The sequence below is a fragment of the Miniopterus schreibersii genome (assembly GCF_964146895.1).
Source record: "Miniopterus schreibersii genome assembly, chromosome: 7".
NCBI lineage: Eukaryota > Metazoa > Chordata > Mammalia > Chiroptera > Miniopteridae > Miniopterus > Miniopterus schreibersii.
This window is the reverse complement of record NC_138108.1, coordinates 41,426,462-41,452,166: the sequence shown is the minus strand read 5'-3', so window position 1 is coordinate 41,452,166 and position 25,705 is coordinate 41,426,462. Positions and strand designations below refer to the sequence as shown.

The following is a 25,705-nucleotide window of genomic DNA, read 5'->3' as shown; positions in this document are numbered from 1 at the left end:
CCTCAGGCTTGCTGAGATAGGAAGAGATGAGCAGGCCTGCCGTGGAGTGATCAGGTATTTTCCCAGGAAAGCGGCCTGGCCTGCTCCGGGCGGGCCGACCTGCTCCGGCAGGACCTGGAGCCTGGGGTATAATTGTTGGCTCCTTCCCTGCTGTGAGGCTGGGTAATGAAGCCCAGGTCTCTTCAGCCTTCGTTTCTGCCAACCTGAACTGAGAACACCAGTGTAGGACACGGAGGCTTCAGTCTGCAGAAGGACAGGAAGACTAGACTGCTTTTAGTGGAGATAAATGCAAGATCCTTTACTTCGGCCCAAGAAATAAACTGCACATCTACAGAGAAGGGAGCCGAGTCCAAACAGCAGCTCAGTGACATAGGAGGAGAGATTTAATTCACTGTTAGTTCAGCAGATGTCAGTAATGGGACTTTTTAAAAATTGTGCGCTTAAATATGTAGCTTCGTCTAGATCAAGGAAGGAAATAATTCTTTGGCATCTGGTTTGCTTAGTCTGCGGCACCACCCTGAGACTGCCCAGAGGAGACCTGAAACTTTCTTATGAAAAGTCGTGGCAGAAGTTGTTAACATTTAGGCTGACCAGAAAAGACGCGGGGGTGGGGAGGTGCCCATTTCGTTGCCTTCTAGTATTCGAATAACTATCCTGTTAAAAAGGAACTGAATGTGTTTGTTGTGGCTCCAGAACTCAGAAGCAGGATCAATGGGTGAAAAGTAAAGGGAGAGAAACTTTGACTCAATAAAGAAACTTCTAGTGGAAAAGCGTAAAAAACGAAAGGGGTTTTCCTCAGAGGGCAATGAGTTCCCCGCTGCCAGTTGCATTTAAATGGTGGGAAGCCCCTAGTCTCGGGCAAGTTCTAACCCTCATTGCCAAACCAGATTTAGATTTCCAAGTTAAACTGAAGTTATTTTTGAATGCAATTAAAAAGGATACATCAAAATTAAAACCATTGTTAAAAGTAATCAAAGACTTAGAAAGGTAGAATGAACTCCAGAGCTGGAAATTACTGATTTAAACAATTGTTCTCACATTTTAAACTACATAATGAGCTAAAAATTATGAAGCCTCAGAATATAACTATAAAGAGTCGTCGCAAACTAAAGTCAGAATGAAATGTTTTAGCTTTCAAAACTAAAAAGCAGAACAATTGCTCCCTACAAAATGGTATAGGAAGAGGTCTCCGACCCCTGCTAATTGTTTTTTTATTCTCCAGAGGGGCATCTCCCGGGGTTTTCAGTAATTACACTCCATTCAATATCTGAAGAATTACAATAATTCTACATGGAATATACTTGTGCCCTTCAGATGCAAAGTCTTTAGAGAAGTGAAAAAACAGCTTAAAGTAAATTAGCAGGAAAATTATCATAGTTGCTGTTTATTTCAGGGCTCCATATATCAGAGGCTAATGACACATTGTATGCTACAGTTTCTTGGAGTTATTTGTAATATATTTCTCATGCTGATCAGCAGGCGTGCTGGATTTTAGGATCGTTTAGGAAAGTGAAGTTCGAACTTTTCCGATCACCTCTTTGTGTATGAGAAATTATCCAGCGCAAATACATGTCCCCGAAATGCTTGCCAGTCCTTGAAGCTGGAGTGTACAGTGAAGTTTTATGAATGTTCACATATACGTATTTCTAAAGCTTTGACTCTTCTAGGAATTTTTGTCCTGCCAAATAAGTTGATATATTCTTTTAACACTGCATAAGCTTTCTCAAAGTCGTTTTCTATACTTTGGCAAGCTAAGGGTGCAAGAGAGAAGACAGCAAGAAATGGAATTATATAGCCACTCAGAGATTAGAAAGCCTCACTTCTGGGCTGGAGCCTTATCAATTTTCTGCTAGTGTTAGAATAAACCCACCACCTCTGCAGGACCTCCTTTGGAGTCTGGGCAGCAAAGGTGTCCTGAGACAGTACACAGAGCCTGGGGTCCCAGCTACTATTTAAATACCATGAGCAGGAAAAGTACATCCTGGCTAAGAAATGGTGCTTAAGTCACACTGATATTTTTCCTCATGTTTCTGTCCCTTCATTTCCCCATCCCCTCCTTTTTTCTTTTGTTTTCAACTAAGTCGAGTAAAGTACAAAAGGTTTCCTAATAAGTCTTTATGGCAATAACATTTTACAAAGAAATCATTACTTAATGACAAAATTAACAGATGTCAAATAAATTATGATCCGTCCATATGATTCAGTGCCTACTCATTTAAAAAATGTTTTAAAATGCAAACAGCGTCGAAAATAGTTACAATGCCATGTAAAAATATTCAAATAAAAAATACACATGGCTTCAATTTTTTTAAAAATATGCTGTTATATATTTAGTTTTAAAGTACTAGAAACAAATATACCAAAATACTGATGAAGTTCCTCTGTGAAGTGATATTCTGAGTGGTTTTTACTTTGCTCTTGACATTTTCTATATTTTTATATTTTTTAAAATGTGCTTGCGTTAGTGTTATAATCAGGAAGGAGGGAGGGAGATCAACATTAAAACACACAACTTTGCTGGAAATTGGAAAGGTCGGTAATGCATAAGGTATAGAAAAATGTACAGGTAGAGCGTTTTGACTGCTCAGTCAATATGACCTGACACCTCGTTACTGAGACCTCTTCACTTCGAGGAACTTGACAAACTAACCCTTCTCCAAATCTAGGATAGTTAACGACTTCTCTTATAAACTCACAGTGACCTCCAGAAGGTGAGAGCTCGTCCTCAGGAGCAGGGTAGTCTCAGGGCCAACAGGCTGCTTTCTGTGTCCCGAGAAGCAGGTAAACAGCAGGATGGAATTAGGCCATTGCTCTGCCTCCCCTGAAAAACGCTTTGCACGCGTGAGAGTGGGAGCCTCTCTCAAGTAATTAAACAGGTTCTGCATCAGCCAGTTGCCTCCAGCTGGTCAGCACCTCAGAACAGGCTGCTTCTCATGAGCCCAGGTACTGCAGAAATGAATAATAGTTTGTTTTCCTTTTTTGGATTATACACTAAGCTTACTTGCATTTCGGTCTTTTTTTCTTTGTTCTCTTTAGCGCATGATTGCAAATACTGCCAGAATGGTGAGATACTGCAGAAGCCAACCTTTCAGTAAGTTCACTGCTGCAATATGGATCTATGGTGATTGAGGGTTTTTTTTTAATGAAGCTACTGAGACATTCGAGAAGTCTGGACAATATTTGATTGTGTCAGAGACACTTTGGACCATGAAATCCACGGGATAGGATTTTCTCGTTGTTAAACCAGGAAATAACCATAAGAATATTATTTTATGAATGAACTCAAAGAGAATTAATTTGCTCTTTCCAGTGTGGCTAGAGACAACTAAGGCACGATTGCCAAGAAATCCTGCCTCAAACCAACTCTACGACTCCCTGCCTGATGTTCAGAAACTCCCATCAACTTTTGATGACTCAGTTCTATCATTTCTAAGCTGGGAAAGATAATATTTGTTGTTCCTTATGGTGTTGCAAGAATGCATTAATGTGGATAGCACATTTATAAAATGTTCCATAGCAGGAATTCATGTTACATTTCTAGTATTCCCAGGTGAATTTAAGGTGCTCTACTTAAATCTGAATGCATAGCACAGTAACTGGCACAACACAATGCTTTAATATAAAACTATTAGTTATCATAAATAGCCATTTTAAACTGGAGTTAAGTTGTATCATAGCGCTAGCTCAGCGTGCCAGACCAGCGATACTGTCTCCTCTGGGCTGAGAATTTGGGTAGGGGGTGAGGCATTGGCTCCCTCTGTTTGGGCTGTTAGTGAGAAGGTGGCCCCTGTAAAAGTTTTTGCTAGCTTCATCGTATGAGTCACTTGAAGTCACTTGACTCATTAACATGATAATTTGACATCAACAGGACTGTGAGGCTAGCAGTACTGTTCCCTCCAATAAACCTTTTCTAAGAGACTAAAAAGTCCTTGTTTTATTAATCACAGCGATGCTTGCTCTTCTTGGCACAAGATTGGCCAAAGCAAGGGTTTGCCAACATGGGATGCCAGAATTGCCAAATGTTCATTTTTTTAACGTACAGCAGAAATAATCTAGGAAAAATAATCTTGACTTGAGGAGCAAGTAGATCTTTAAAATTTTGATTCAGATGATTGTACCTTCTTGTCCTTCCAAAGTGAGCATAGTCTTGCACGTCATGGGCCACTCCTACGTGGATGCTGCCAGAGCTGAAGCGTCTCATATCCCTTCATCTTGTAGCTTAATATATGTATAAATACATGGTCACAAAGCAGTTATACAAGTGAATATGAAGATATGTAAGTGGTGCCAGTCTACAACAGGGGTTTATAATCTAGAACGAGTGGCCCCTTGGGGGGGTCCAGGAAATTCCTGAAATTGAATGCAAAATGTTGTGTGCCTGAGAGGGCTCGTAGCCTTGAGAAGGTTTTCAGTGAGGTCCAAGAACCTGAGAACCACAATAAAATATATTTTGTTCCATAACCTCTTTGGAAATAAATCCCCATTGGCCTACTTTTTCTCCTAGAGCTCTGGGGGGTGGGGGTGGGGATATATATATATATATATATATATATATATATATATCTCCACAGCGTTTGTTGAAGTTATCAGTAACTGATGGTAAACAACAGCTGCTCAGCTCTGAAGTCAACAATCTATAGATAAAGCTATAGGAATAGATTCATAAACATTATGGGAATATGTACAATGTAATTACAGTATATTGTACATGTGGAGTACACTGCCAGTGAGAAGCAAGGAAATTAAATACTGTGGTATTATTTATATGTGATAATTATACTGATGAGTTTCTTCTTAGAGCAAGTAGGGGCCTTTGTATCTTCTTTCTGCTTTTCTGCGTTCAGACCTGCAACACTCCCCTTCACCCCGTAGGCAGATGGCATTCTAATTGTCTTTGGGAGTGGCGTGAGCATCTAAGAAGAGCATAGGAACTGCACGAGGTGTGCCCTGTGGTGGAAAGTACACTGGTCTGGAGTCCAGGCTCTGGCTTGGCCACGCCTGTTGTCCCACGACTAATTAGGAGCCCCACACCTGAATCCACGGGGCTGAGGTGGCCCAAGGGCCACAGCAGAAGTGTTGGGTCTAAACCAAGCATTTTTTTAACCTTTTATTTTAAAACAATATCATCATTTAATAATTGGGGGAATTCCCAGGGAAGAAATTTGGATTTCTCATTTCTCTAGAAAAACAGGAAGATCTAGCAACTCAGGGCGCAGATGCAGAAGGTGAGGTCTGGAGGGGCCCGTGTTTCTAGCTCAGCACCGTGGGATTGGGCGTTCCTCGTTTGTGTCTGTCCCCCGCAGAGGGCTGGGAGCATCTGATTCATCTCCCAGCCTGGTGTTAGGGAATCAGTCAGTCAGAAAGCTCTGTCGCTCACACGTTTGGGGAAGTGAATGAGAATAGAATGGTAACTGAGATTTCAGGACAAGCTGCGGCAGAGCATCCAAGGCCTAGCAGAAGTCCTGACTTCAACCCATGACTTGTTTTTTTCTGAGAATGGGCATTTCTAAGAACACACAACCTGTGCGGGAATTCTGTATCTTGTATGCAAGTAACAAGGGGAGTTGGACTTACGAGTGTCACTGGCTCACTTCAGGTCAGCCCGGGTTTTAAGTGCTTTTGTTAGGAGCTAATGAAAACTGTCTTTTGTCTTTAGTCTGCATCTGGATCAGAGGGGGCAGAGGCCAGAGTTTGAGACATAGGTGGGATGCGATGGGGAAACTATTTTAATGTATAACCAGGGATTATTGGGTGATGCTTTTACTTCTTTTTTTAGCATCTTTTTTTTTTCTTACAACATGCAATGCAAAGGAAAATGATGAAAATAGGTGATTCTGGGGGGGAATGGGGTGAGAGGGAGGAGATGGACCATCCAAGTGGAAACATTTCAATGAACAGGGCATTGCTGAAAGGTCTTGATGGAACCCAGCAATCTGAGATAAATGTAATAAGTAGCTGGAGAAAATAAAGTGTATCTTATATGCATATATTACACAATGCCAATTCTTCTCTTTCCAACAGATCTTGACGCAGCTCAAGCTAATAAGAACCATCAGGATGTCCGGAGTTACGTCCGGCAATTAAACGTGATTGACAACCAGAGAACTTTATCACAGATGTCACACCGATTAGAGCCTCGTCGACCATAGACATTTAAAGTGCCCGGAACAGTGGTTTGCCTCCAGTCCACAATCTTTCAGAAATGGCATTCATGCTACTACTGACTGCATTGTCACTAGAGAATTATACAAAACAAGCAAAAACACATCCTGAGACCTCTCAGGGCTGCACTTCGCTTACCAGCGTCATGACGGGACAAGAAGTTATTTGCATCCAGCTTGCACTCTCTAGCTTAGGAATCCCCAGTTTGTAGTCACCCAGTTTCATTTACAATTGTGCCATCTTCTTTGCTGAAACATAAAATAAGGTCCACATGAAGAGTTTGGTAAAAATACCATTGTCAAGAGAAATGTCAAGCCCGACATTTTTTTTAAGGTTGTTTCCAGGGTGAGATGTGCTACAAATGGGATTTATCTGGATACATCAGTGGTCATATAGTTTCATAATTTTTAACTCAACTTCTTGATTTGGAGCATGAGGTTTTTGGAAGGTGTTGAGAAATAAGTATAAATCCAAATTATAAGTTTTATTCTGCCATCTTCATAGTCTTACCTCTGAAGGAATTGAACCTGATCATATTTCTCCTATAAAACATTATGGCTATTTATGTAATTTAGGGAGGACCAGTCTGTAATTTCTGAATGATATATAGAATAATATTTATGTTTACAATGTAACTTTTTTAAACTTACAAATCAGGATTACATACATAAGAATTCCACTAAGAAACTCCAAGGTTCTTAAAATTGCCAGCGTTTAGATAAAAAAAATAATAATAACATTTCAGACGAGCACAATATGCACAAAACATTTTTCAAAATTAAAATATTTTCCTGGGCATTAAAAACCTTTACTATTGGCTAATTGTTACTGATTAAAAAAAAACATATTTTCTGGACTTCAATGTTATTACAAATATCTTAATTTTCAACAATCATTTTGCACTTTCAAATAGATTGTATATAGTTCATTCAATCAATGGTATAGAGTTATTTATTTGCTACATAATAGATATTGTGCCAAATAATTACTTTTTATTTATTTTATTTTATTTTATTTTATTTAGTATGTAATTTTGGGTACATTTTTTTCCCGTTTTCACAATTAGGCTACATTTAATGTGTAGGAATTGTATGTATGTATATCTTCTGTAAATAACAGCTAGTATCTTCATTAAATACAATTGTTGACAAGAAATGGTTCTGTTCTCAATTTCTATAATATGGGAGGGATAGCCATTTGGTATAGTAGGGTCCTGAATTTTGAAGCTCAAATAAAATTTACATACTATAAAAGTCACCCTTTTAAAGGGTACAATTCAGTGGTTTTTGGTATATTCACAAGGTTGTAAAGCCATCATCACGTTATAATTCCAAAATATTCTTGTCGTTCCTGAAAGAAGCCTTGTACCCATTAGCAGTCCCTCCTCATTTTCCTCTCCTTCTGGTCCCTGGAAACCACTAATCTGCTTTTTGTCTCTGTGGATTTACCTGTTTTGGACATTTTTTTTTTATAAATGAAATCATACGTGTAGCCTTTTGTGTCTGCTTTTTTTTGCTTAGCATAATGTTTTCAAGTTCACACATGTTATTGCATTACTTTTTATGGCTGAATAATATTCCATTGTTTGGATATACCACATGCTGTTTGTCCATTCATTGGTCAATGGACACTTTGGCTATTTCCACTTCTGGGCTATTAGGAATATTGCTGGTATGAAAGGGGCACTGAGTTTTAGAGCTACCTAGTTAGGGGCCTCATAGCATTTCTCAGTGATTTAAGCTCTTAGTAAATATTTGATGAAGAAATTTCCAAAATTCTTTAAATTCCAGACACCTCTATTTTTTTATGTCAGCATTTGCCAGAGTACGTTCCAAGCTATACTAATTTCACAAGTTCACATGCTCTTTTCCAAAAGCAGACACACAACTTCAAAGCAAAAAACATAACCAAATGATATCTTCAAATAAATCTGGGAACCCATGCATAGTATTCCCCATTCTTTGAAATGATTCTTACTATTCATTAACATATTAAAGGCACTGAGAAGTCCTGCTGTAATCCTTCTTACCATCCCACAGTCAAGCCTACTTTGAGAAATGCTAAACCAGGCAAATGCTTTTCTGTTATGTCAATCACATAATAGTTCGAGGGAGGTCCTCTGGAGCAGGGATTTTGTTTCATGCAGTGTTATGCCTCATACCCAGAGTAGAGCACAATGCTTGTAATTTACTAGAGGAAAAAAAAACACTGAAGTCACTGAATAAGTTTTCTTGAAGTCATTATTGTTCAGCATTTCAATCTCATAGGCCTCAATACCAGCTGTAAGATTTTCACTTATATATCTTTCCTTTTCTAGATCATTTTAAAAGACAAATAACTCCAAAAGACAATCCCTTGGGTATCCTTGCTCTTGCTGTGCTTTTATTTACTCCACCTTACTTAAAACTGGTATCTGATGTCTGATAGCTCCTTTTCCCCCAATTCCATGGTGACTGACACCTTATAACCTTAATTTAATTCAGTTTCTACATTGTTCAAAATTAATACATACCCTTACACGTGTATTCCCTTTGGTCTTCCAAATGAGAATAACTATTGCTGTACTTAATAAAGGTAAGAGATTTTTAATTAGATCTCACTTCTTTGAAAATGCATTAAACTTCATTATTCAAGGTGGCGATGGCTAAGTAAAAGAATTCACACTTTAGAAATGGAGAGTCGTAGCCATGCAGCCCTTCCTGAAAGCAGGAGCTGCAGTGAATATTTTCCAACTTGCAAACAAACGAAAAGAAAATGAGAGGCCTAAAGGGTCACAAGAAGGATAATGAGGTTTGCAGAAGACGTGAAGAGGAAAAAAGAATGTTTCTACCAAAAGCGCCCATAGAAAATTATACATTTAAGTGCTTAACACACCCGCTTAGCAAGGTCACGGGTACAGAGCACCGGAGCTAAGCGTTTCCAGCGAGTTTTGAATACCATGCAGGTTAAATAGATTTCTCCTGAATTCAGTGGCATTTCCTCTGAAACATGAATGCAGATCAATGACTAACAGTGTGAGAAAATTAAAAGAAATGTCATTCTGGTTTCAAGTTGTGCTTATAATTTTTTTAAAAATCAGCATAAAATATGCAGTGTGGTAAAAATGAACTCCTACCATCTAATAGCTTTTTATTTCTTACTGTCAACCTAAAGTGTATTATCTCTTTTGTTTCAGAATGATCTTCGTTTTCTCTATTTGTCCTACATGGAGAAGAGTGTGCCTTTAGATGAGCCGGTCCCAGCGTCCCTGCCTTATAAACTGGAGAAGAGCCTTTAACTTCATTATTGTTTATCTTTCATTTCATTCATTCATTCATTCATTAGCCAGTAATGGATGAAGAGCTTATTGAATGCCAGGGCCCCTGTGAGCTCAGGATTCAGTGCCGAGAAGAACTAGAGGGTCCCTGTTCTCCTGGAGCTGATCACCCGGTGGGAGAGACAGGAGGCCAATCAAATAATCAAACACATAAATATAAATGGTCTCCAAGGAGGGATATGGTGTTGCTAGAATATGTATCCAGGGCATGCAGCCTGATCTGAGGTGCGGAAATGCTTCCTGTGGAAGTGCCATTTGACCTGCGCGCTGAGGGATGGAAATGCTGACGCAGAGGGCGGAGAAGCAAGTGTTCTGCGCAGGAAATGACCTTGACTGTGCGGGGCGGAGAGAGCTACTGAGCATGCGCCAAGACGCAGGCACCCGAAGGCTGGCTCGGAGCCCTCCAGGCCCTGCAGGCCTTTTTAAGGAGCTTCGTCTTTTACCCAAGAGCCATGGGAAGCCACTGAAGCGCTTGAGGCCGGGGTTTGCATTTCTAAAGGTGGCCCTCGGAAGGCAAAGTCATTGCTTTATTTTTGTTTTATTTTTCTGTTTTTTTCAAGTGGTGCATTTAAAAAAGTTTTATTGCCATTTATAGTTGAAATACAATATTTTGTTAGTTTCAGGTGTACACCATAGTGATTCAACATTTTTATATATCTTACAAAGTGGTCACCACAGTACGTCTAGTAGCCATCTGTCACCACACATAGTTAATGCGATATTACTGACTCTGTTTCCTATGCTGTACATTGCATCCCTATGAAGGCCACTGCTTTATGACACCACACGGCAGATGACCCATGGTGTCATCTCTAATTCCTTAATTACTTTATTATGCAGGCTTAAGGTCAGACAGAGAAAATTGTGGATAATGGCAAATATTAAAAAGCATATTAAATTGAAGTATTAAAAGTGGTGGACCAGATACTCACACAGTCAAACGCCATCCCTCCTCCTGACTTAGTCAATACTGGGCCTTTTTTTTTTAAATCCTCACCTGAGGATATTTTTTCCATTGCTTTTCAGAGAGAGTAGAAGGGAGAGAGAGAAAGAGAAAAACATCAGTGTGCAAGAGAGACATCGATTGGTTGCCTCCCGCACGAGCCCCGACCAGGGCCGGGACTGAGCCTGCAACCAAGGTACCTGCCCTTGGCCGAAATCAAACCCGGGACCCTTCAGTCCGCGGGCTGATGCTCTAACCACTGAGCCAAACCGGCCAGGGCCCACACTGGGCCATTTTTAAATTTTTTGTTGTGGTAAAATATACTTAACATAATATTGATCACTTTAACCATTTTTGAGTGCATAGTTCACTGGCATCAAGTACAATCATGCTGTTAACGCAGACATCACCACTGTCATCGCACGACTTTTCATCTTCCCTAAAGGAACCTCCTGTTACACAATGACCCCCACTTCTGCCTCCCCCCCAGTCCCTGGTAACCACAATTCTACTTTCTAGCTCTAGAATTTAGAGGTTACCTCATGTAAGTGGAGTCATACAATATTTGTGTCTCTGTTTCGCTTTACGTAATGTTTTTAAGGTTTATCCATGTTGTAGCATGTGTCAGAGCTTTCTTCCTATTTAAGGCTTAAAATATATTACTTTTCATGTATACGCCACATTTTGTTTCTTCATTCACCCATTATTTAATTTGTTCACACCTTTGGCATTGTGAACAATGGTGCTATGAACATGGGTGTACAAATAGCTATTCAAGTCCCAGCTTTCAATTCTTTGGATACGTACCTAAAAGTAGGATTGCTGAATCTTATGGTAATCCTATGTCTAGTTTTTTGAGGGACTGCCATTCTGTCTTTCACAGTTGCTGCACCGTTTTATGGACTACATATGACATAGCCCATGCTTACCTATGTCATCTCCTTGGAAACAGGGTACCAATGTATGGCATGGCTGCCGGGAAAAGCAGTAGCTGGGGGGCCCAGCTGTATATAGTAGTATGTGCATGTGCAAGGATGAAGCAGGAAGTTTTCATTTGCCACTGTGCCCTCCAGTAAGTCATGACGGCTCACAAGGCAGCCACAGCCCCAGAAACTTGGTCTGTCCATGCTGCTCTGTTGGTTTATGTATCCAGGCTACTGTTGCCTGTTGCCTGACACTTAAGGATGGGAGAACTGGAGGAAATGTTACTAACCCCAAGAGAATAGTGGCGTGGGAACGGGAAAGTGCTTGCCTTGCCTTGCTTTGGCTCCTTTGCTTGTGCTTGTCTGGCAGCTAGGGAAGGTCAAGGATGATGCAACAGGAAGCCAGGATCTTTGTTCTTAGGCAATTTAAATTCAGAGAGATTAGGGCCCAAGCTGTGCTATAAAGGTAAGTGAGCACAAGGCACTGTGAGCTCACGGGTGCTGACATGGGAGCACCTCCAAACGTGAGAACAAGGAGGGGGGGGGGCAGGACATGTGAGAGCTGCCCAGTTCTGCAACAGTCTCCTTCCCTCAGCACGTGCAGGAAGGGGCCACACTCTTCCTACACAGGGAGAAGAGTGGAATTCTACGACAGGAGGGCCAGCACAAGAGAATAATTGGAGCAAAACTCGGCATAAAAGTCTTCAAAACAGGTTTTTGCAGCACCTGAGAATAAAAGTGGATTGGAAGGCCCTCCTGAGGTCTCCATCCACTTACCTGAAGGCAGGTGGAAGAGTCTCTAGTGTAATAACTCAGGGACCTGGTAGGAATGGAGGATAATTGATGGTTCCAGCGGGAGACCTAAAAATTTTTTAAAGTATGTTTTTTATTGATTTTAGAGAAGGAAGAAGGGAGAGGGGGAGAGAGAGAGAGAGAAACATTGATGTGAGAGAGAAACATGGTTGCCTCCCAGCCAGGGACCAAAACCACAACCTGGGCATGTGCCCTTACTGGGAATTGAACCTGCGACCTGTCAGTGCCCAGGACAACACTCAACCAACTGACCCACACAGGCCAGAGCAGAGTCCTAAAATTTAAGGGCTGAGGGACAGATTCTAATGGTCAGTCTCTTTAGTAAGGAGAAGGGCTCAAGGTGTGGAGACACAGAAGCCCTGGAAGTAGACAGGTTCTAGATGCAGCAGCTTGAGAAAGATACAAAAAAAGATGGTTGGATAAACCATATCAGTAAGTGTATCAGTGGCTGTGCATAGGAGGTCAGTATTTTTGTTCTACTCAGGTCCTCAGCTGATTTGATGAGGCCCACCCAATTACATAGGGCAATCTGCTCACTCAAAGTTCACCAATTTAAATGTTAACTCCATCCAAAAACACCCTTCGAGTTAACTCAGAAAATTAACCATCATGCTGTGCAGCAAATCACCCCCAAATTAGTGCCTTTAAACAACAAAAATGACTCTATAGGTCAAGTGGGCAGTGCTGCCAGTCGGGGCCCGGCTTGGTGGCTCAGGGCTGGGCTCAGCCATGTATCTGAAGTCAGCGGGTAGAGGGTGGGATGGTTCGTCTCTGCTCCACATTGTCTCTCATCCTCCAGCAGGCTGGCTCGGGCTTACTCACTTGTGGGTGTGAAGGTTTCCCAGGGAGCAAGTGGATAAGCAGGAGCTCTGGAGGCCCGGGCTCTGAACAGGGACACCATCACTCCTGCAGCGCCCTGCTGGCCAAAGTGGGTCAAGGGGCCAGCCAAGATTCAAAGGTGGAGAAATAATTCTGCCTCTTGACGTGCCGAGCTTCAACGTCACATGGCCAAGACTGTGGATACAGAAAAAGGAAAATTGCTGCCACTTTTGCAAATAGTCTGCTAGAGTGACAGTAAAACAAAATGTGAGAGGCTAGAAGGTCCACTGCTCTTGTTTGCGGAGAGTTGAGGGGGGGCCTGGTGTTGCCAGGTGTTTAAAATGCTTCTCCAGGGTGAACCTAGTAGCCCTTGAAGAAGTAGCATGGAATAGCAGAAAGAACATGAGCCTTATGATCAGACAGAGCACGACTCAATCAGGGCCATCTCCAGTCTACACAGCACCTTCGTGTGCATTAGGAAAAAGGCAGCCTTTCTCTCCAGCTGGCACTGCCCCACTGGAGAGCTGCCCCCCAACCAGGCTTCCTCGGGTGTGTACAAGGTGGCACACAGCCTGCACCCGGTGTGCGGGAGCCCTCAGCCATGAACACTGGCCAATGTATTTCACCTCGGAGCTTCCATTTCCACATCTGCTGATGGGAATCACAATACCTCCCTCCCAAAGGCTGTGTGAGGATTCAATGAGCTAAGCAACAGATATTAGTATCTGCTACGAGAGGCCACAGTAAGGAGTACTTTAGAACATTCAAGGATGCCTGAGAGTCTCCAGCCGAACCAATTATGAAAGGATGGAGGAAAGAAATGTATAGGTGGCTCTGAGTCACTGAAATTGATTTGGGATGGAGGAGCAGTTCTAGAGGTAAAAACAGAATGAAAGACTCATGCTTCTTACCAACAAATAAAATGTTCATATATGAAAGAGTAGATGAGAAAGTAAACGAAAGTGTAACACAAGTCATACATTCACAGATCACACTAGAAGTTAGATTTTTCACTTAACCTGGGTGTTCATGTGCACGATCAGTCCCTATAGCCTAGAAACAATTAAGCTCTGTTACGAGATTCCTCCTAAAAAAGTAGCTCTTCATTACTAGTTCTAACCTCCTCTCACCTGATGCTCACAGGCCATTATAAAACCCATTTATACTTCTGGCTTCAGAAATTAAGTTGAAGGTATGAGTCAAAGTGTACATTAAATTAGGGATTATTGCCTGTGGCACTCCATGTGAGCCAGGTGACGCTGGGCCATTTTAATTAGGTATTCGCTTTCAATAACAACACAAGCAAATGAGTAACATTAAGTCAACATTGAAACAGTTGCGGGTGGGGGGATGTGGGAATAAGTGAGATATGCACTTGTACTATAGCCTTAATGTGCAGAGTTTACTTATGCATTAGATAAAACCATCTTTGGAGCAACTGAATAAAGTCTTAACATAGGGCATGAAAATCTTTTGAGCACAAAGAGAGGATGACTGCTGGGGGGAAAAAGAGGAAATGTACGTCTATTTAAAATTGGAAGAAAAGCAAGGTCACTAAGGAATACAGTGTTTTAAATACAAAGTTTTCTGAATGCTGACTTAGGAAGAGAATTTTCTGAGATATATTGGTTCAATCAATGCATTTTGCCTGTCAGTTCACCAGCCATTTATTGAACACCTACTATGTGCCAGACACATATACACAGTATTTATTGTAAATACCTAAGAGATGAATAGTCTTGCTATTTACTGATGAGGAAACAACTAGAGAAATTATGTTGCTCAAGGTCACATGCTTAATTTATAGCAGAGTTGGGTTCCAAACTGAGTATATCTAATTCCAAAGCATATGTTGTTAACTATGAGTCTACACTTGTCTGCCTCTCTTTTTTCCCCAAAAACACTGATTACTCTGGCTTTTGATGCCACAAACTAAAAATAACAGAAAAAAAATTCAGGAATCAAAGCTTTAGATTAGTTTTGCCAAAATATTCTAAGTGAAATTTAGCTAAAAGATTTGGGGGTATTTTCTATAAAGCCTTGTTTTTAAAATACAAGTGTGGGGTATGTGTGTGTGTCCCTTCATAAATATAACATATATATGCCATGGGAAGTCTTCATTTTTACAGGATATAACATTGTTCTGCATTCATCATAAAGAATCCACTCATATTCAGGAAGGTTTCCATTGTGACTTGCCTAAAAGTCTGGGAAAGAGTAAGAGCTTGAATTTGGTTGCCATCTACATACACATTGGGAGATAATACTAGTAAATCATGCGAAGAACTTTAAAAATACCTATAAGCTTTGCCCGATAACAGGATGCCAACACTAAAACTTACTGCATCCAGATCCTTCAAGACCAGAAGGATCTGAAGGATCTGAAAGACACATAACTAGATATATCTAAAGGAACTTCCTCTGGAGATGTCGGTCGTAGATACCATACTGTATAATCAACACACTGAAACTTGTTAGAGAGGTTTATGCAATTAACTTGCATGGCAAAATGATCCAGATAAACTGGTTGTTTAGATAGGCCAAGGTTGGCTAAGTGAGGCTGAATTTTGATTACTCAACTGAGATTATTCAGTAGGATTTTGCACATCTGACTTGTAATTATTTTGAAATATCTACCACAAAAATTTGGTAAGGTTTACTTTATATTAATGAATTGAAACACTAAGACCATTATCTAGCTATTTCAACTCTTTTACTTTTTCCTGATATCTAGTGGTAAGGAGAATTTTGATAAAGATATTTAAATTGAGCAAAAATGTGTTTATATGCATATATGTGTGGGCAGAGGGGATTACAGTGACATAAATGTGCTAGATAATTATCTCTGCTCTCTACTTCACTCTGATAGAGCACTTCTTCCTTTGAAGTACTTCTATATTAGTCAGTTCTGGCTGCCATAACAAAATAACATTGGGTGTTTTAAACAACAGGAACTTACTTTCTCACAGTTCTGCAAGCTAGAAGTCTGAGATCAACGTGCCACTAAGATTGGGCTCTGATGAAGGCTCTCTTCCTGGCTTGCAGGCTGCTGCCTTCTTGCTGTGTCCTCACATGGCCTTTCCTCAATGCACACGAGGGGAGAGAGAGACAAAGAGGTAGGTTTTCCTCCTCTTCTATAAAGGCCACCAATGCTACAAGAGAAGGACCCCACCCTCATTGGGCTTATAGAGTCCATGGATTTTACGGGGACACAATTCAGTCCATAGCAACTTTCTACCATATACTACGTGTATATCACTCGATAGTACATCCCTTCCATTGAAAGACTTCCTCTCACGCACCTACAAATGTTTGACTTTTCACTCCCTAAAGGGGGAAAAAACCTATTCTTTCATTATTGGAGATTAAGACCATTTATTTTTATTTTTTTTGTAATTTATTTGTTTGTTTAAATATTTTTGAAAATATTACAGATGTCCCTTTTTTACCCCATTAATCCCCTCCACCCTGCATCCATCCCACCCCCAGGCCCTTCCCAGACCAGTGTCTGTGTCCATGGGTCATGCCCATAAACATATAAGTCCTTTGATCAATCTCTCCCCCCTCCCCACCTTCCCTCTGAGATCCCTCAGTCTGTTCCACACTTCTGTGTCTCTGGTTATATTTTGTTCATCATTTTATTTTGTTTATTATATTCCACATATAAGTGAGATCATGTGGTACTTGTCTTTCTCTGACTGGCTCATTTCACTTAGCGTAATACTTTCTGGTTCCCTCCATGCTGTGCCAAAGGCTAAAAGGTCCTTCCTCTTCACAGCCGCATAGTACTCCATGGTGTAAATGTCCCACAGCTTTTTTATCCACTCATCTACTGATGGGCTCTTGGGTTGTTTCCAGATCTTATCTATTGTAAGTTGCGCTGCTATGAACATCGGGGTGCTTAAGTTCTTTGTGATTGGTGTTTTGGGATTCTTAGGATATATTCCTGGAAGTGGGACCACTGGGTCAAATGGCAAGTCAATATTTAATCTTTTGAGGAAACTCCACACTGCTTTCCACAGTGGCTGCAGCAGTCTGCATTCCCACCAGCAGCGTACCAGGGTGCCCTTTTCTCCACACCCTCGCCACCACTTGTCGCTCATTTATTCATTGATGGTAGCCTTTCTGACAGGTGTGAAGTGATACCTCACTGTGGTTTTAATTTGCATCTCTCTGACCATTTCTAAAGAAAAAGTTGAAAGTGGGGGTAATAATATAGAGATATATCGTTAGACTTGACTGGCAATGAGAGGGATGGAATGTGCCAGAGGGATGAATTAGTGAGACAAGGATCTAGTGAAGTGTCCTTCTCAAGAATCAACTCAGAGAATTTCTAAAAATTTACATAAGACCAGTTGCCCTGGATGAAAAATTAAATTAATAAATAACCCAATTGATGTTTTTGGCCAAATTTCATCTCTTTAAGACTTCAAAAGTAAGGAAAAAGAATGAAAAGGGGTTTCCCATAAGAAAACAAATTTTTCTTTTTTTTTTTTGTTGTCTTTTTTTAACTTAGAGGTCTACTATAAAGTTACTTATTAATCTAGAACATAAAATTGCATGTTGTTTAGTTAGAGAAATTCTAAAATGCAGATATTTTCTCCTCAAATCTTAGATTTAGTACTCAGTTGCACTGGAAGCCAATTATGAAAAGATAGCATGTCTTTTGCCATAAAAGTGGACATTTACTGAAAGTTCAGAATAGAAAACCTCCCAGAAATACAGGTTTTATTTCTCAGTGAAAACAATATACTGTATTTGCTTTTACTACATTTCAATAAACACAATACCTTTTATTTGCTCTTATATCACTTATAAGACACTTTTGCATAAATTATCTCATTTGAATTTGACAACAACCCTCTAGAGATGGATAGTTATGAGGGGACAACTCACAGATGGGGAAACTGATATTTAGAGGTTAAATACATTTTTCCATGTGGAAAAGAAAAGATTACCATGGGTTATACTCAGTTAACACTTTAGGAAGAAAAGGGAGAGAGAGGTATTGATGGTGAGGGGAAAGAAAATAGTTCCTGAAGATATTATGAAGAAATGTGAAGACTAACCTCATGCGTAATGATTTAAAATTGCAGTATGGGAACATAAGCACTGAAATCAGTGGCATGTAGGGAGCCTCATCTCACTGAAAGTGAAAACTGGCTCTATAGAGGCCTAAGAAGTCGAATGGTGTGTGACATCAAATGAGGCAAAGGCTTAATGAATCTCATTCTCCGATTTGAGGGTGGCATGTATTTGTCTATTATAAAAAACAAAGTCACCCCGATTCTCTAGGAGTCAGGGAGCAGATTTATTAGAAAAGAAAATACACACATACCCCTAATATATATGTATGTAATATAAATATATATTTATAATATATATTATTTAATATATATAAATGTAATATGTATTACATTTACTTGCTTTAAAAAAGATATAAAATCTATTTCTGTTCAAAACATTGAGACAATGCATAGGAAAACAAAATACTATGATAATAAAATAATATTTTACTATAGAATATTTCTTATATCAGTGGAAGAATATCCACTGAGAAAAAAAAGACTTAATTTCCTTTTATAAATAGCTATGGATTAGAATACAATAATAGTTCTAACTCTGCTATTGCTGTGCATTTAAAGCCAAGATGATGACTGTATTGAAAAAGAGGGAAGAGAAAAATCAATAGATTATTGCTTCAATGAAGCTCACAACAGTGCTGATTAGAGAACACAAATGGATGGCATGATAGTAAAATAACTATAAACTGGGTATGGATTTAAGCCTATATTAAGACCATTCTTAACTGCATTGTATCTTTAGAGAACATGCATTGAAATTACAACGGCAAATTAAATCTATTCGACCGCAAAATTTAATACATAAGAAATAGCATTTATTAATGATCTGGAAGAGGGAGTAAATAGCATGTTAATGAAATTTGCAGATGATACTAAATTGGAAGGTGTTACAAACAACAACGCAGACAGGGATTTAATACAAACGGGCCTTAAAAAGTTAGGGAAAAGCCAATAGTGGCAAGAAGAAAAAAAAAGCAAATAAGAACTTATAAAAATATTCGTTGGAAAAAGTTCAACTTGACAAAAAATAATACAAAAGAAGTGTGGCTGAAAAAGTGACTCTAGAATTCGATCAGGATTTTCTGATTATAACGGCCTAGTTAATGCACTCGAGAGGGCCTGGGCCAGCCCCTGGGAAGGAGTCATTCCTTTACTCTGCTATCCCCTCTCCAGGCAGCCCAGAAACACTATATTGCTTAGTTGTAGACTTTTTGGAGGCAAGCAGAATGAAGAAGACACAGAGCGAAACAAAACACGAAAACATATTGAAGAGAAAGGAATGGCTAGTGAGGGCACAAGATTTTGAATTGGTATTATCTACTGGAGTGTTTATAATGAAGAGGGGGCCATGACTGTAAAACTCTTAGCTCAGTGCCTGGCACATGAGGGCTCAGAAAATATTAGTGATCCCAATTATTATTATGAAGATGGTCATTATTATTATTGCTACTGCTACTATTTTCACTACCACCATGAGGAACTACTACCCTCTCCTGGAGATCTCTTTACTCAGATATTGAAGGGATTTATTCCTTGAACTTGTTAAATGCTCTTGGGCCTTTGTACTTGTTCTTGCTGTAATACCTTTCCCTCCTTTTTGTCCAGCAAATTCTCTTCTTTCTTCGTGCAAGGACTTAGCAATTCTTTGTCTTGGAGGCCTTCGTTGACTTCCCCGAACGGCTAGGTGTCCTGGTCTGAGCCCCCATCTTTTCCTCCAGTACAAAGGCTTATGTCTTCTCTAGCTTTTCCACTGCACTCTGAAAACTCTGACAGTAGGGACCATGCCTGAATTACTGTTATAATCACAAAACTCAGCACAGTGCCTGCCACTCAGCAAATGTTTGTTGAATAAATTCTGCAAAAGCCCCCAATTTCTCTTCTTGCCCTACTGCTCCTTTCATGCCCTAGAACACCTAAGCAAATTTGGTACCCAAAACATTCTTGTGAATTCTCGAGTCCTCAGGTTAGATGTGAAAACTAAGCTCAAACAAGGACCTGGTCTTCATTTGTGATTTTAAGGTAATGGCTACATATCTTGAAGGATGTGTGCCTTAATTTCCCAGAGATTCAGACTGCTGCAGGAGATAAAGCACCTACCGTTGTATGAAAGGTGGTTAATTCTTAGCCAGGATCCAGACACAGACTGCTCATAATCTAAGATGGAGAACTGAGATGGCTAGTGAAAATGCTCCTGGGTACCAGCTCTCATCACAGCTCTTGTCACTATAAGAGGAGGGAAGGATGCACAGAATGCTTTCTTCCTTTTAAGTTGCCTTTCCTTCCATCCTTAATAGAATTTATGTCTGCACTTCTCTGATCCACTGATAACTGGTGGCGCTTCCAGAATTTCTATGTAAAAGGAGCTTAGGGGCAACAATATAATAGAATGAGAGGAGGCTAGGAGACTTTTTTTAAAGCTAAATTTGCATAGCAAATACACTGCTTTTAGTGTCATTGCATATTTATCTTGGAGGGTGTTCTTGCGTACGAGTGGGTGCTAAGGACTCCCAATCCACCCCACTCCTGAGAGTACATCTATTTTTAGTATAGAGACTAAAATAAAGAAATAGGAAGGCTTGATAAGAGAGGTTTTGACTAGGTCTGTTTCTCTATTGCTCTTTATGTTTGTAAACCTATATGGGTGAAAATTAACCAAAGTGCTTCCAAGAAGATTTGAAAGTTTAAAAAAAACAGTTAACCACACGAATAAGCACTAGACTATAGTTGCTAGGTCTGGGGCCAAAGGAGATCAGTATAGTCATAAGGAAACAGGCAACTTGACCAAAGAAGACTCATTCTTGAGGAGATTGGTTTATTACACAATTACCTACACATTTCAGCTATAGACATACACAACAGAATATAAGTTATGACCTCAAGAAGCTTGCAACATAATTGGGAATACAAGAGAATGCCTACCAGATTCATTTACGCATGTTTGTGAGACCCCTCTTTAGTGTTCACTGTTGCTGCTGGTTACTCTCTTAGACAGTTATAAGGGGGAAATAGAATGAAGACAAAAATAGATGGGAAGGAAGGGGAATGTGGCTATAAATACTGATGCTTGAGGCATGTGCTCCAAATTTACAGCAATACATTCATAGTTTTAAAGCTGGAACCTGTAGCTAACATCTAATTGGGCCTTCTTATTTTGCAGAGGAGAAAACTGAGGCCTGTCTAGCAAAGTACCCAGCTGACAAGGGGCAGGATGAAGCCCAGGAGCCAGGTGCTCTGATCCCCAGTCTAGTGTCCTCTCCACCCCAATGTAGTTAGTGCCTTTGAAGGTCAGGTAAAATGGCCAGTGTCGCCTTATGCCTGGGTCTATGCTGAAGAGCCTTAGTCTTCCCTTTACTGTTTAGATGGTTATTAGAATTATTTGATTAGCTACATTAGGAATTGTTTTTAGGATGGCAGTTTTCATCAATCCTAATTTCTCAGTTACTGAAGTAGAGTCCATCCATGCTAAAATTTCTCTTATCAAAGGGAAAAGTCAATAATGACTCTGAGTAACAGACTAGAAACCTGTTTTTTGACCTGTATTTACCCATCCCTTCACTGTCATACCCGACAATTATATTTCACTCCTGACCTCTTTTCTGAATCTCAGCTTCATATTTCAACCGCTGCATCTCTACCTGTTTTTCCTCCCATGACCTCAGCTCAGCAGGAAGCCAGCTTCTCCTCCACATACCCCTATTTCTGTCAGTGACGCCATCGTTCTGCTGGTCGCCCAGGTCTGAAATCTTGGCACCATCCGACTCCTTGTCTTTTACATCCAGTAGGTCACCAGTTTCTGTGGCCTCTTCCCGAAACACGGCTCGATTCCATTCCTTCTTTTCTAATTCCATTCCGAACACTCTTACTCCAGCCCTTACAGTCCCGTCCCAGGCAGTGAGGATACTTACCACTCCGGCTGCCTCCCAGTTTGCCCTGGCAACCCATCCTACAACAGTGTGACTGCTCTCTCTCTAAACCGCCATTAAAACAAAAAGTCTAGGACCTACCTGGACTTTGATTCTAGCTTTCCGTGCTCCCGCAGTGCCCGCAGGGGATCCGCTGCGGCCGCCCCCTGGAGAGCGCTGCCATTCCTACCTTGGCACGCCGGCTCCCTTCCTTCACCGCCCGTCCTTCCCCATCAGCGACTACTTTTCCTTCCCAGCATCTATGTCCACCTTTTGCTGACACCTGGCATGGAGTCTAGCGTCCTCAGGTGAACTCAGCTTTGCTGGAGTCACCAACCTGGGCAGCAGACCATGACCCCTCCCCAGAACTCGTGAGGTCTCTGCGAAAGGCGCCCTGAGGCAGCCCGCAGCCCTGTCTCCTCAGATGCCTTCGCAGGTCCTTCGCGCCCCTTCCTGACCAGATGCAGGGCACGAAGCGGCCTCCCGGCTTCGTGGGGTGTTGGAAGGGGCACAGAGGCACAGCCCTCTCCTCGCCCCCCCCCCCCCCATAGGGCAGGTGCCGGCTGAGCGCCCGGGGGCGGCGCGGGGCCCGCGGGCCGGCGGGCCGAGCGGCGGCGGCGCCGCGGGCGCGCTGGGCGCGGGCGGGGAGGCCCGGCCGTCCCGCGCCCGTAGGTAGGTGGTGCTGTTGCCGCGACTGTCTTCCTCATTGGCGCGGCACGCAGAGGCGGAATGTTCAACTCCTGACCGCGGCGGAAGCGTGGAGCCGCACGGGCCGTGTCCCCTTGGTCCGCGGCCGCCGCCCGTGTCCTCGCCGCGCGCGGGGCCTCGGCGCCCCCGCTGCTGCCCGCGCCCAGCCGGGAGCCAGGTAAGGACCGGGCCGGGCCGGGGAGGGACGGGGCGGCGGAGGCCCGCGCGCTCGCCGGTCGTCCCGGCGTCTCCCGGCCGCGGCCCAGCCGGGGTCGGGCCCCGGAGCCTGGCCGGGGTCGGGGTTCCCGCGGGCCCCCCTCGCGGACCCGGAGCCCGCCCGGGCGGCGGCGGCAGCGAGCGTCCCGGGCCCCCACGGACTCGGCGCCGGCCCTCAGCCGCGGCTCGGCCACGAGCGGCTTGGGGAGTTTGGGCCGGTCCCACGCAGAAGTTGGCGCCGAGAAGAGCGGGGCGCAGCCGGGTGCGGCCCCGGCTTCCTCGGCCCCGGCGCGCGGCGCGGGCGTGGGCGCCTCCGGGGCCTCAGCTTCCCGCGCCGATCGGGCGGCGCCGGAGCGCCAGGCCTCGCCGTGGGTGACCCGGGCACGTCTGGGGAAGCGAAACCCGAGTCTCCCAGTCGGGGCCCGGCGCAGGCCGCTCTCCAGCGGGGGTCCGCGGCTCCGGGGGGACCGCGAACTGCTGCCTTTCGGCCGGGCGGGCTCGGTGTCTCCCACCCAGACCTTCCGCTTCCTGCGCTGCCCTGGGCAGCGGGGAGCTGCGCCCACCCGCACCCCCAGCGCCCCCTCTTCCTTCCGCGGGAGCTGAGGGTCCCCCCCCCCCCCACCCGCGGGCCCGGTGGCGCCCCGGGCTCGTGGGCTCCGATACCAGCACGGGCCGGAGGGGACTGCAGAGGCCGCCACGCCTCGTTTGCTCCTGACAGCTTGCGGAGAAACTTGAATACACAACCGGCGAGAGGACATCGAATTGCCAAAAAAAAGGGGGGGGCAATCATTGTTAGAGTGCTGAAAACGTGCGTTTCTCATGCGCCTGGAGATCTTGCATAAGCACTGTTTATGGAGAACTTAATTACTATTTTTGTTAGTTTCTTTAATAAGAAAAGCAACACAGTTTAGTGGCACATTCCAAATAATATTACGATAAGCAGCTCTCTCAGCGATAATGGTGCATTAGAATCAACTTAGAGTTAATTCGAGGATATTTGAGCTAAGGCGACTGTTAACCCTAAAGCTGTTTTAGGAGAGCCTTCTTGCGTTTCTGAACTCAGTTGAACAGCCAGGATTCAGTGGATCCAAACCTACCAACACATTTAAAGACAAAAATAAACAAGGGATTCAAGACAGTTAATGTCTTCTTTGTAGTAGGCCCACCTCCACAGTGAAATTTCATGGTTTTGATCTTCAAAAAGTATGTGATGGCTGCATTTTGATTATGGTTTTGGTCATGTGTAGAGTTTTTGTTTTAAATTCCTGCTACGATAGTGAGAGATTTGGGAGATTGTAAATGAATATGAATTTATTTGTTTGGAAAGAGAAATTAAGGTAAAGAAAAATGGTCTTTTAGAGCAATGTGTACTGTTTATTTTAATCTTAAACGATTTAATTCCTATAATAACTTTTTTTGGATTTGTTTCGGAAGGTGTTTTTTTTTTTAAACTGGAGAGTATTCTTGTTTAAATCAAAAGTTTTAGTGCTAATTATTCCAGACTAAATGACCATAATGCGACTTTTTGGTCCAGGAAATCAAATAGGTGGCTGATCTTCTTTCCTAATTTTTTTAGGGAACATATAAGGACACATTGAAGAGAGGGAGAGATGGAGAGAGTGAGAGAGAAAGAAATAACCAAATATTAAGCACGAGGATTTGGATCTAAAAATGGATGGTCAAAGATCTTGGGAACTAAGGGACCTTCTTGCCAAATAAGGAAACTTGGCAAGCTGCACTGTGTATTTTAAGTTAGCACAAGAGTGAGTGTTATTGGCAATATATTGGCTGAGTGCCTATCTGGAATGAGCAGTGAAACTGACTTTGATGGGGCCACAAAATTATAAACAGAGTTATGAGGGGTGTGGAGTGCATAATCTAGTCATCAGAGAAAACACTGGAAATTACAATGATGTTTCGTGAAAAGAGGTCTGATGTAGAGTGAAGCTGTTAGCATGGAGTGAAAAGGAAAAATGGACAGTTAATTTTAGAAATTGATAGATTTAGAGAAAAAAAGGAAAGAATCAATGATTTTTTAATTTATTTTTTAAATAAGATGCTTGTGGTGATAATAGTACTTCTTGGAACAAGTCTTATGCTTATATGCAGAGATGTTGGAAATAAAAAATCACTTTGGATCATTTGGTTTCCATTTTATTTTTCCCAGGACAGACTGATTGATAGGCAGGGTGTTGTGTACTACTGCAGGGAAGATTTAGGCCACATCTTTTGTGGCTATTAACCTTGCCCTGCGACACACAAATAAGCAGAGTTCCAGCTGTGAACAGAAAACTGCACCTGTTAAGGAAAGAGAGCTATAAATACTAGAGCTTAGATTGGTTTGACTGATGGTGGATGCTTTTGTGTGAGACCCTCCTGTGGGCAGCTCGAGCATCGATTATGCCCTAATAGCAGTTAAATAATTCCAGCACAGTGGGAGATTCTGTGAGAACAGAGCAGCCACACATTTGACATCCTAACCCCAGCGTTAGGATTGCTAATAGGTAGTGAAAGCCTCAGATTGAACTTTAGGTGGATGGTAAGCAATCCAGTAATTACTGTAATAAGAAAAGGGCTTGTTTAAAGGGGGGAAAGGGGCAAATTGGAAGGAGGAAGAAGAGTGATAGAGTGGAGAAAAGACGTATGGGGAAAGTGGTGTGACTTTGGAGTTAGACCTGAGTTTGAGTCCCAGCTGTGTCACTTGTGAGTTAAGTAGTCAGCTTGGGCCACTTTCATACCCTTGATACTCACTTTCCTTGCATGTAAGTTGAGGACAGTAGTACCCGCTTTATAAGCATATGAGACAGCACATGGAAATGGTTGAACCAGTGCCTGAATCT

The 25,705-nt window shown here is 42.2% G+C and overlaps 2 protein-coding genes across 7 annotated transcripts in view; both read left to right on the top strand.

The window, feature by feature from the left end:
- RAPGEF4 (Rap guanine nucleotide exchange factor 4) overlaps positions 1–7,311 on the top strand; it is a 249,417-nt gene extending 242,106 nt beyond the window's left edge. For all 5 annotated transcript variants that reach the window (XM_081143393.1, XM_081143392.1, XM_081143389.1 and 2 more), the window contains 2 exons: positions 3,037–3,091; positions 6,022–7,311. In XM_081143393.1, coding sequence (XP_080999519.1) covers positions 3,037–3,091; positions 6,022–6,149 — 183 coding nt within the window. In that variant the 3' untranslated portion in view covers positions 6,150–7,311. The remainder of the gene's footprint in view (positions 1–3,036; positions 3,092–6,021) is intronic.
- Positions 7,312–22,581: 15,270 nt separating this feature from the next.
- The window catches only part of MAP3K20 (mitogen-activated protein kinase kinase kinase 20), a 137,093-nt gene continuing 133,969 nt past the window's right edge, over positions 22,582–25,705 (top strand). The window contains exon 1 of one of the 2 annotated variants that reach the window (XM_081142903.1): positions 22,582–22,827. The gene's annotated coding sequence lies outside the window, so the exon portion shown is untranslated. The remainder of the gene's footprint in view (positions 22,828–25,705) is intronic. The other variant, XM_081142901.1, reaches the window with a different exon arrangement.